We start from the raw sequence: 10,887 nt of genomic DNA on the forward strand, positions 1-10,887 counted from the left end.
ATGGCGAGACATTACAACCCAACACTGATATATAAGCCCAATTTGTGCAGCGTGGAATGTGAAAAGGAAGCCCAAGTTCCCGTGATAAAATCTACACATTTTATTTAGTACTTGGACAGCTACAACTGGAAGAATTATCCTTCAAGCTTGTAATTTTCATATAGCAGCCACTCATTGGGACAGCTGCTATACAACCACCACCTCTTAGACCAGCTATTGAAAAGCTGGTTCCTGCTCTGCTAACAGCTGCACAGCAGATTGTACACAAAGTGCACTTAAACAGAAAGAGAGGAGCTAGGTTTTATTTGCCCTGTGGTTCAATTCTGTGAAACAAGTCCTGGCCTCATTGAAGCCAGTGCCATCCCTCACCTCGAGTGAGAACAGGTGTCTCACAAAAAACCTACAGCCAATTGTTTTTCTCTCATTTTTCCATCTCATTTTTATGAGTTTCATATATAAGTAAATCTTGAAGACAAAGACCCCCCTGTGGACTGCAAAATACAGTTTTGGGAAAGAGGTCTATGGCGTGCACAAAACATGCACAAAGACTTCAACAAAGCCAGGATTTGGCGCTCTCTATATATAATGCACACAAATAAAAAGGAAAACTGAGAAAAATTATTAGCTCCATGCTTTTTGTGAAACGGCCGCCCTCACCTTCGCTCAGAGATAGCCAACTGGGGGCCCGCAGCCAAATATTGTGCACATTGCAAGACTGCCTCCAAAAACTACATTTTGCAGGCTAGACGGGAGTCAAAATGTGACCACTTACCTTCAGAAACAGCACTAGCAGTGTTCTTAAAGGCATATTCACCCCCATCTGCCCAAAGCCTTTCTTACTATTTAAGACCCCCGTAAGCACCTGGTTTGTAGCGTAGGTGGCGTGGAGGGCCTCGCATGTGCCTTCAGCACTGGAATGAACTGCACCCTGAAAGAATAAAAACGGGGAATAGTAGTTTAGAAACAAAACCAATTCAGCAAAGAGTGTCATGACATTATTTAGAAGAGCCACAGGGCTGCTGGGTCAGCTTGCTTTATCCAGAGTAATGCTTTGGAAAGTCATCTGGAAAGGTTACATAATACAAATAAAAGGAAGCAAAGCAGTAAAACCATGCAAATGCAAATTTTCCTTAACTGTGTCTCTGTTTCTTTAAGGGCTTGATGCAGAGCTGCAATCAAATGCATGCTTCCTACCTCTTTCAACAAGATAAACACTATGACTTGTCATATGACACTGGAGACAAGGCGTTGCAATGCGGGCGTCATGTTGATGTCTTCAAGCTCTGGCTGATGTGGAGAGCAAAGGTAAGCAAGTACGTGATGTATTTGTTTGCATAAAACAGTGAACAGCTCTGCTTTATATAATCAGAATTTTAGAAAATGTCTTTTCACATGAGATGGAAGAAAGAACAATGATAGAAATTAAATAATAATAAAAATAATAAGAATACATTTCCACTTTCTTTACCTTTTAACTGATTTAGCTACAAAGCATCACACATGACTTTGAAATTCAGACTCCATGTCATTGTACACCAATTGTGGCATCTAAATCTAACAATTTGACAGCATAAATATGTTTAAGTATAAGTGTAATCAGTCCAGAAAGTTTTTGGAAACACAAAGATTTTTTATTTTAATGAAATTCTAAAACTAAATGTGACAAATTAGTGACTAACACACCTGGTTCCATTTTATACTGTGATTACACCACAGTCACATTATTATTATGGGCAAACTAATTAAAATCTGAAAGTACTGGCTCTTTTTGACTCATGCATCCTTTTATATAATATTGCTAAATAAATACTTTTATGTATAAATTCAAATGATTATGCCTAACTATTTCAGGCTTGTTCATTGCAGTTGACTGCATCGTTCCTATACAAAAAAAAAAGGCCTTAAAGACCCTTAGATGCTTTATTCAAATTCTGAAAACACATCCTGGGATAGCTCTTTGGGACTGTAACCAGGAGTCTTCAAAATTGGATGTAAGCCATCTTTGTGTTTCCCTGATCCTCAGACCACTAGGCACTGGACCAGTTGCAAGGAACAACTTCAAGAAGCCTCAAGACTGTTTTCAAGTTGTCCTAGTTGAAATAGCCTCCCAGGAGCTGCTGTAATAGTGGGGGCCTTCCGAGTGCAAGGGAAATTTGGCCACACCCCTTTTTCTTTGGCCACACCCCCTATGCTTGGCACTATGCTGCCTCTGCACCACTGTAGGATGCCCCTACCCAAAAGTCCACTTAAACTAGATTTAGGTCTGCTTTGCAGTGCCAGCAAAGCACAAATCAGATTTAGCTGGGCTGAGTGGACTTTTATTTATAAACATTTTTTCTTAAAGGCCAAATCATTTCTTTGACTATTTTTTCTCCCAATTTCCCACCTCTATTTAAATTGGAATGTTTACATTAACATAGGATCAGTGTTTCTTAAACAGTTTGTCTGTTTCTGCAACTTGTTCTCCTGACTTGAAACCATAATAATGCTTTATTAGTGGCATCACAGCTGGTGGTTGCAGAAATGATTATGATATCGCAAACGGACTTGAGCTGGAAAGGAAGCAGCAGGAGAAACTGAAGCTCTTAAAAACAAAGATTCCAATTTCATACAAATGTCCTTTATCAAGTAGCAATGAGGAGAGAAAAAAAATGGCCATGCTGAAGAGACAGAGCTGCTTTCTAATTAGAATGCTTGTTTTTCACCAGACATCAAGCTGCTCTTTAAAAGCTCATGTTATCATTTAATTTTCTATTGGGGGTTTTTGGGCTAGGAATAGGTGCCAGATTGCCCCCCGGAAGGCTAGAGTCCTCTCTCCATAGATCAGTGCAAACTTCCCCACTTGCGCACCATGTGACTCAACCCTGACCAAGAAGGAACAACTGTAGAGTTCATGCTCCACAGCTTTCCAATCCATGGCCTCACTGCAGAGGCTGCCAACAAGTGTTCCCATCAGTGATTCATAGCTTCAGTGGCCCATTAGCAACTGGACTGATATCACCAACCTATTTCATACAGGTCAGATGGATACAGCTAGAGCTGGGTGAACTATTCATAGCAAACAAGAAGGTGTACAGCATCTCCAAGATAGACTTTAGAGAAGTAACCTACATATTTGCTTTAGCAAGTGTCACGTATTCCTGACATGATAGCAATTCAGAATACAGAGAGATACAAAATATTGTGTTCTTTTTTTATGAAGGGAACTACAGGATTTGAAGCACAAATTGACAAGTGCTTGGAACTTGCAGAATATCTATATAATAAAATAAAGAACAGAGAAGGCTATGAAATGGTGTTTGATGGAAAGGTATGTATTCTGACTTACTGTAATGTTAAAATTTGGTACATTTCGTCAGGAGTTGTGTAGCTACTGATAGGACAATCTGGTTTTGGAGGATCCAAAAACATGCTCCTTACAAAGGAAACTGCTAATGATTCCCATCATTGTCGGACAAGTGAAATGAGGCAGCAGTGTGGGGTATTGTAGCTTGCATCATCCAGATGAAAGTTAATAGCCGACTTTTACCGGTGACTCAGATGAAAACAGGCTCCACATGGCATGCTAGTGCACTGTAGATTCACACCCCAACTTGGCATGCACTAAGTCTCTATGTAGACAAGCCATGAAAACAGGCCATGCCCTACTTTTCACCTGTCTTCTTCTGGCTCCTAAATGTGCAAATTAAACTAGTTTAGACTCCATTATTCTCTCACATTAGTAAGGGAGCTTAATGGAATGTAGGGAAGTGTAACTGAGCACCAGGGAACTTCAAGGAATAGAAGAGAATCTAATTTATACCATTTCACACTCACCTCTGACTCTAGCCTATATGTCCAGAGTTATACATTATATAGTCACACAACAAAATCAAAGTACCCAGGATGCTCTATTAAGTAGGTCATCTACTATAGACACCTGCTTCTGAAGAGACATTAACTCCATACTCCATGCAGCCTCTTGAAAGGACAGCACCTATAGAATCCAGATGTCTCTCTGTAGGGGACAAATGCATAGGCACAGTGGGGGATGTATATCTGGGTCTGTCTTCTTTGGGATAAATTGCCTAAAATTATCCCTAATAATGATTCTAATGACTCTCTGTGGTGTGCAGTAATGAAAGCCAATGATTGCTGTCATAATATGATGTATGAGAGGAGGGAAAGGCATGGAATTAATTGCAATTGAGATATTATGAACATTTTTTGCCATGTAAGCCATTATTATTTTGTGTTTAGCCTCAGCACACAAATGTCTGCTTCTGGTACGTACCTCCCAGTTTGCGCAGCATGGAGGACAACGAAGAAAGAATGAACTGCCTTCTAAAGGTAAATAAGATGTGTTGGTTCATTGTATGCAAGGTATGCCCATGTCATCAACATAAAGGCCACAGGTATCTTTAGCTGAAAATATTTCAAAATATTAGAGATGGGCTTGCACAAGAATCTTGGATAACAACCCTTCAGTCCCCAACTTTGGGGAAGTTCAAACCAAATTTGGATCCTATCTTTGTGTATCAGGCTCATCTCTAACATAATGGTTTTCTCAAATTGTGGTCTGCAGAGCACTTGGTGGTGGTCTACAGAGGCCTGGAAGGTTACATGATGTTAGCTGCTCCTCCTTACCTCTAGCTTCCAAAGAGACTGGAGGCCTGTAAAAAGATCTGGAAATAAGGAAGAGAAGCCAGCCCAGCTGCCTCCTTTAGGGACCACTGCTATATAAGTGGAGGAGGCGAGGAAAGAGGAGCTGTATTTAGGAACTAGAAATGCCAGAAGGTGTTGCAGAGAGGGTGAGAGAGAAGAACCAGACAGCCTGTCCAAGGGAGTAGGAGGAGGAGAATCGGGCAGCCTGTGCAGGGGGATGAGAGGAACAGAACAGATGGAAGGGGAGTTGAAGTGAAGAGCAAGAGCAGACAATGTGATTAATAAAAAGCCAAAATATTTGGTGCTTAAAAGAGGGCTGAAAATACACAAAGACTTTCCTAGTGTTATTTCTCCACATGAGCTGCCCTGGGGATGTTGTGTGATCAAGAATGGGGTTTTGATGAGGAGGTGGTTCACTAGGGAATCGCTTTGTCGGGACACTCAGAGCACTGGGTGGGAGGTATCTAGTTATGTTTTTATAAATTGGAAAAACTAGTGATATAAAAGGGATCATTTGAACACTTCCAATGTTATTTTAATGGTTTCTTTCTGCAAGGTAAGTGGGTTTACAAAATGCATCTGTAATTCAGTTCACTCAAATGCTGGTCTGTGTGTTTTGTATTCTATGTGTTTGCCCTTTCTCAGTATTTTTCTCTATGGTGCTTATTTGAACTTTGGTCATCCTTGATGTTAACAATTTAAATTGCAACTGGTGATCCTAACAAATGTAACAATTTGACCAGAGGCTTTAATTTGATTGTGTGGTAGAGGTCTAGCATATGAAAACAAAGGGAAAGTGATTATAACAATATGCTTGAGGATTATGCAGAAAATGACATGTGTTAATTGCATTTGTCAGCAATACTGAGTGTTAGCACACTGGTTAGAATAGCTCTGAGCCATTTATTGCCAATATAAAGAATGGTTTTGTGCCTTTGCAAGGTGTCATGACTGCCTTTGCAATGTCATGCAACGTCTGCTGATACATGTAAAGTTAAATCCTTGTAAATACTGCTGCTTTTATCTAAAGTAGGAAGGTGACAAATCAGATGACGAAACAATCTTGGGTACCTACCTGCACTTCCCTCTGGCATGCCTAGCTAAAGGCAGTGGGACTACTCACACACTTGAAAGTAGGCACAGGCATACCTATTAGAGATGGTCAGAAAATGAGTCTTTTTTCCCATCAAATTTTTTTACAACAATGAAAAATTGAAGCTTTCCATAGAAAAATTTACTTTTTTCAATGAAAAATCAAAATCAAAAATATTTCATCCAAAAATTGAAATATTTTGATTCAAAAGTGCTGCCACAGTGCCTCATGGGAGTGGTAGTTCAGGTTCACCAAGCTCCTCTATAGGCTGGTCTCCCTGATTCAACTACATCTCCCATGTTTAAAGCTGAGGGTCTGTCACGGAGGTCATGGAAGTCATGGATTCCGTGACTTTCCATGACTTCTGCAGCGGCTGGTGCTGGCTCAGGGGCTACCCAAGATGGGAGGGGGCCCAAGCCTGGGGCACGGGGTTAGGGTGTGGGGCGGCGCTTACCGGGGGGAGGGCTTTCCCGGCTTCTACCAGCATGTCCCTACAGCTCCTAGGTGGAGGGGTCAGGTGGCTCTGCGTACTGCCTGTGCCCGCAGGCGCCACCCCCACAGGTGCCACTCCCGCAGCTCCCATTGGCTGTGGTTCCTGACCAATGGGAGCTGCAGAGCTGGCATTTGTGGTGGGAGCAGCACATGGAGCCCCCCTGGCCACCCCTCCCCCTAGGAGCCGCAGGTACACTCCGAGCCAGGTAGGTAGCCTGCCAGCAATGCCACCACCCCCCCAGCACCAGCGGTGGTCCCAGGCCAAGCACTGCCACCTGCCCCCTACAGCGCAAGCGGTGGTCCTGAGCTGAGCGCTGCCACTCCCCTCCCCCAGCACCAGAGGGGGTCCCGGGTCACCTCGACCCCCACCTGCAGTGCCCCCGGACCGCCCCCCCAGAGCACCCCTTTCTGATGCAGTACTTTCATAGAGTCATAGGGCTAGTCTACACTATCACACTACGTTGGCACAGCTTCACTAATGCAACTGCACCTCTGTAGTACGTCTGGTAAAGACACACTATGCTGATAGGAGAGCACTGTCTCTTCAGCATAATACCTCCACTTCAACGAGAGGTGGAAGCTATGTCAGCAGGAGAGTGTCTCCTGCTGACATACCGCAGTATGGACATTGCTTTAAGGCGATGTAACTTGCATCGTTCATGGGGGGTGACTTTTTCACATCCCTGAGCAACATAAGTTACATTGACTTAAGCGGTAGTGTAGACTAGCCATAGATTCCAAGACCAGAAAGGACCATCCATTCTGACCTCCTGCATAACACAGACCATAAAAATTCCCCAAAATAATTCCTAGAGCTTATCGTTTAGAAAACATCCAGTCTTGATTTAAAATGATCAGTGACAGAGAATCCACCACAAACCCTTGTAAATTGTTCCCATAGTTAGTTACTTTCATCATTAAAAATTTACCCCTTCTTTCCAGTCTGAATTTGTCTAGCTTCAGCATCCAGCCATTGGGTCATAGTATACCTTTCTCTGCTAGACTGGAGAGCCCATTACTGAATATTTGTAGCCCATGTAGATATATATAGACTCTAATCAAGTCACTCCCTTAACCTTCTCTTTGTTAAGCTAAATAGATTGAGCTCTTTGACCCTATCATTATCAGGCATGTTTTCTAATCCTTTAGTCATTCACATGGCTCTTCTCTGTACCCTCTCCAATTTATAAATTGATCAGTTTACTCTGTGCTGAATTCGTTTTTTGCCAAAAATTAACTTTTTTCTAATTTTGTTTTAGCTTCCTTCTCTTATTAAAAAAAGCAAGCAAATTCTAGAATTAGAAATAATTATTTGATATTTGTATCATGCCTTTGCAGGTGGCCCCAGTGATAAAAGCCAGAATGATGGAATATGGAACTACTATGGTCAGCTATCAACCACTGGGAGACAAAGTGAACTTCTTCCGTATGGTCATCTCAAACCCAGCAGCTTCTCATCAAGACATTGATTTCCTGATTGAGGAAATAGAACGTCTGGGACAAGATTTATAATAATCTGGTCTGCAAGTCTGGTCCAGAACCTCTAGGTAGACAATTAAGTTGTCACAAACTGTGCGAATGTATTTGTAGTTTGTTCCAAAGTAAATCTATTTCTATATTGTGGCGTCAACGTAGAGTACAGTTTAAAATCAAGAAACATGCTCCTTTTAAAATCCTCTCTTGAGTTTTAGAATACCTCTTTAATAATTAGATACACAAAAGGCTGCATTCAAACAAATAAGAAATAACAGAAGATACTTGCAATTTCCCCCAAAATTTTAATACAGTTAGTAAATACATGTTTTAGGTTAAAAGTAATCAGATTGAGTGGTGCCAAATTTGCCCCAAATGGTGACAAAATCAATGGGGGCGGGGGGCAGTAAGATACATAAAGTAAGGAACTGTATGTTTAAAAGTGAAAATATTTTGCCTTTTTCTTAGATTTAGAACAGAATTTCTAATTTACCTATAGCAACATTTCAAATGTATTTAAATACATATAATTTTAAAAAAGGAATATATATATATTAAAATATCCTATTTTGTAAACTATAGATTTTTATTTTATATGGGTTATAAAAAATGCAGGGGCAGAAACTGAAAACTAAACAAGATTTTTTTTCTTTTAATAGAGGTGCATCAAATATCTACAAAGATTATTTTGAACCATAAGCCCACATAAATTCTGTAAAAGGTTCAATGCCTCATTTCTATATGTCACATGGATTGTACATCTCTAGAGTTAAGTATTGCAAAACCTCACAAGTACTGCAGCTCTTAAAAACTCTTAATAAGAACTACTACAATACAACAATAGGATGCTATTATTCCTAAATATATTTCCTATGTGGCCTAACCTAAGCAAATGGACAATCAATATACAGTCCTAACCAAGACTGAACTAAGGTTATTTTTGTGTGGTTTCTTTGTTCTACTTTTAAACAGCCTATCAAAAAGGGCCACACTTTACACTAAATACTTGTGTCATAAGCATCTTTGCAAACAGTAATTTATTCATTAGAGATAAAAATAAATTGAAAACTAGGATTGACTAGAATTCGCTAAGACCCAGATCCTACTACATCTCACAGGAGCAATGCTAATTGGATGAATAAGGACTTTTGTATATGTAAAGGTCTCAGAATAGGGTCCTAAGTCAGATGCTCATGTCATGGTGGAACCTGAGTTTTCCACATGACAACAGTTTTTCTAAACGTCCCCATTCCCAGCACTGGGATAGAGCTGCTGGAAACTCAGAATTTCAGTTTCGCGGGAACGTTCAAAATTGTTTGTTCTAATTCAGAACAACAACAACATTTGCAATTTCCCACAGAATGGAAATTCTGAAAATTTTCATTCTGAACTTTTTTTTTCATTTGCCCGAAATTTTGTAGAACTCAATACAACTTTGTGAAAAAATTCAGTTTAGTCAAAACACTTCTTTCAAAAAGTGTTTTGATTAAATCTACTACCCAGCTCTACATTGAGTTTGTCTGATTGAAATTGCTATTAGAATGCTTTGAGATATGCCTAGATACTCAGAGCACAGTCATTGTAGAGTCATCCAGACCCATTTAGAAGTCATGGATGCAAAATCGTGCATAACTGATATGTTGAGTCATTCTTCAACACTAGGGGAGGCATGGAAGTGGAAACTGAGCTTCAACCTCCTCTTCCTCAAAATCTGGAAGAACTTGGATCAGGACTTAGTGGCTCAGACCTGATTCTATTTATAACCCTAGTTAAGTTTTGGTTGTAGCTTTGACTGGAATCTACATGGCCACTTTCATTTGTAAAGCAAGATTGCTTTACTTGCTCTAAAATACTTGAAGAAAACTAGTGCAGAGTGGTTTAATTTGACCTAAAATACATAAATGGGGTATTGATTCGGTGTAATGTCATGAGGATGTGACATGAGAAGAGGAAATAAATTGTGTCTGTAGTTGTGTTGCCTTTATTATATTGATAGTACTGTTTGTCACCTCAGATTGAGGCCGTGCATTTTAGATTTAAACTGTACAGTGTTGCAAATCAACATGTGTTACTGAATAAGCTTGTACAATATATTATTGATATGTCTTTCTTTGTGTGGTAGTACTATTGACTCTTGGTATTGTAAGAGCTGCATTCACACACAAGTCCCTATACTATATCTTTGCTCAGTACTATCCTCTCCTGATCAGCTTGAGAGAAGAACATTCCCCTCACCCCAGTAGTGACCCACTATGACCTACAATGCGTAATGTTTCAATTAAAGCTTTAGAGCAGATACCAATTCTGCCAATGAGGACTAAAGCAACCTTATCCAAACAGGTCACAAAATTACCAACTGTAGTCACTGAAACACTGAGCAGCCAAGCAAATTCTGTTCTTGTTTGTAGCAGAGAAAATGGGGACGAAGAACTAAGTGTAAAAAATAGTACAGGGACAATGGTGAAGGTGAGCAGTAGCCTGGTTACATCTTGCATGTGCAATTCTGTTTTCAAATGCTAAGTACAAACACTGTATTTATTAGTTCTATGTGCCAATCCAAGATATACATTCAGTGTTTCATGAGGACACCAGCATTTTTCCATGTTACTGCCAGAACGAACTACATGGCAACCTCTTCTTCTTGTGTTTGACCAAAGTATTTTCTCTGTGTTGTTGATCTAAACCCAAATAAAAGTGTAAAATGTGGCTATGCTGCATCTGTGTGGGCTTTTTCTATTATTATTATTGGCCTCAAAGTTCCGTGTGAACAGAAAGAAGCCACATCTGTCATGTCATCTCTGAGCCAGGCTCGTGATGAGAATGATGCTATTTCCTGCTAGCTCTCTTCTGGTTGCTCTTTCTGAATTTTCATTGATAAGACACCTTCTATTAAATGTATAATATGTATAATACATAGCAAAATAATTGAAATCTAGTGTCAGACCCTCTTGACATAAGCAGAGTCATATATTAGCCAGCGTTAGTATCTACATGGAAACATGCTTGCTGCCATTCCTTTATCTGATGGTTACCAAGGTGGATCCAGCTGTCACTAATCCTACACATGCATTTTTTTCTCTCCCCTATAAAAACATCAGAATTTGTTGCCCTTTGGTTTTTTTTGTCTGTCTTTTATGTGTGCCCTTATCCCCAAATAATGGAGATATTTAATTGTGGCATAATAA

The 10,887-nt window shown here is 40.1% G+C and overlaps 1 protein-coding gene across 1 annotated transcript in view; it reads left to right on the plus strand.

The window, feature by feature from the left end:
• GAD2 (glutamate decarboxylase 2) overlaps positions 1 to 10,408 on the plus strand; it is a 53,582-nt gene extending 43,174 nt beyond the window's left edge. Inside the window, exons 13-16 of the mRNA XM_054020747.1 lie at positions 1,156 to 1,305; positions 3,203 to 3,310; positions 4,240 to 4,329; positions 7,568 to 10,408. Coding sequence (XP_053876722.1) covers positions 1,156 to 1,305; positions 3,203 to 3,310; positions 4,240 to 4,329; positions 7,568 to 7,741 — 522 coding nt within the window. The 3' untranslated portion in view covers positions 7,742 to 10,408. The remainder of the gene's footprint in view (positions 1 to 1,155; positions 1,306 to 3,202; positions 3,311 to 4,239; positions 4,330 to 7,567) is intronic.
• Positions 10,409 to 10,887: the final 479 nt, after the last annotated feature.

This window comes from Malaclemys terrapin, chromosome 2 (assembly GCF_027887155.1).
Source record: "Malaclemys terrapin pileata isolate rMalTer1 chromosome 2, rMalTer1.hap1, whole genome shotgun sequence".
NCBI classification, from domain to species: Eukaryota; Metazoa; Chordata; order Testudines; family Emydidae; genus Malaclemys; species Malaclemys terrapin.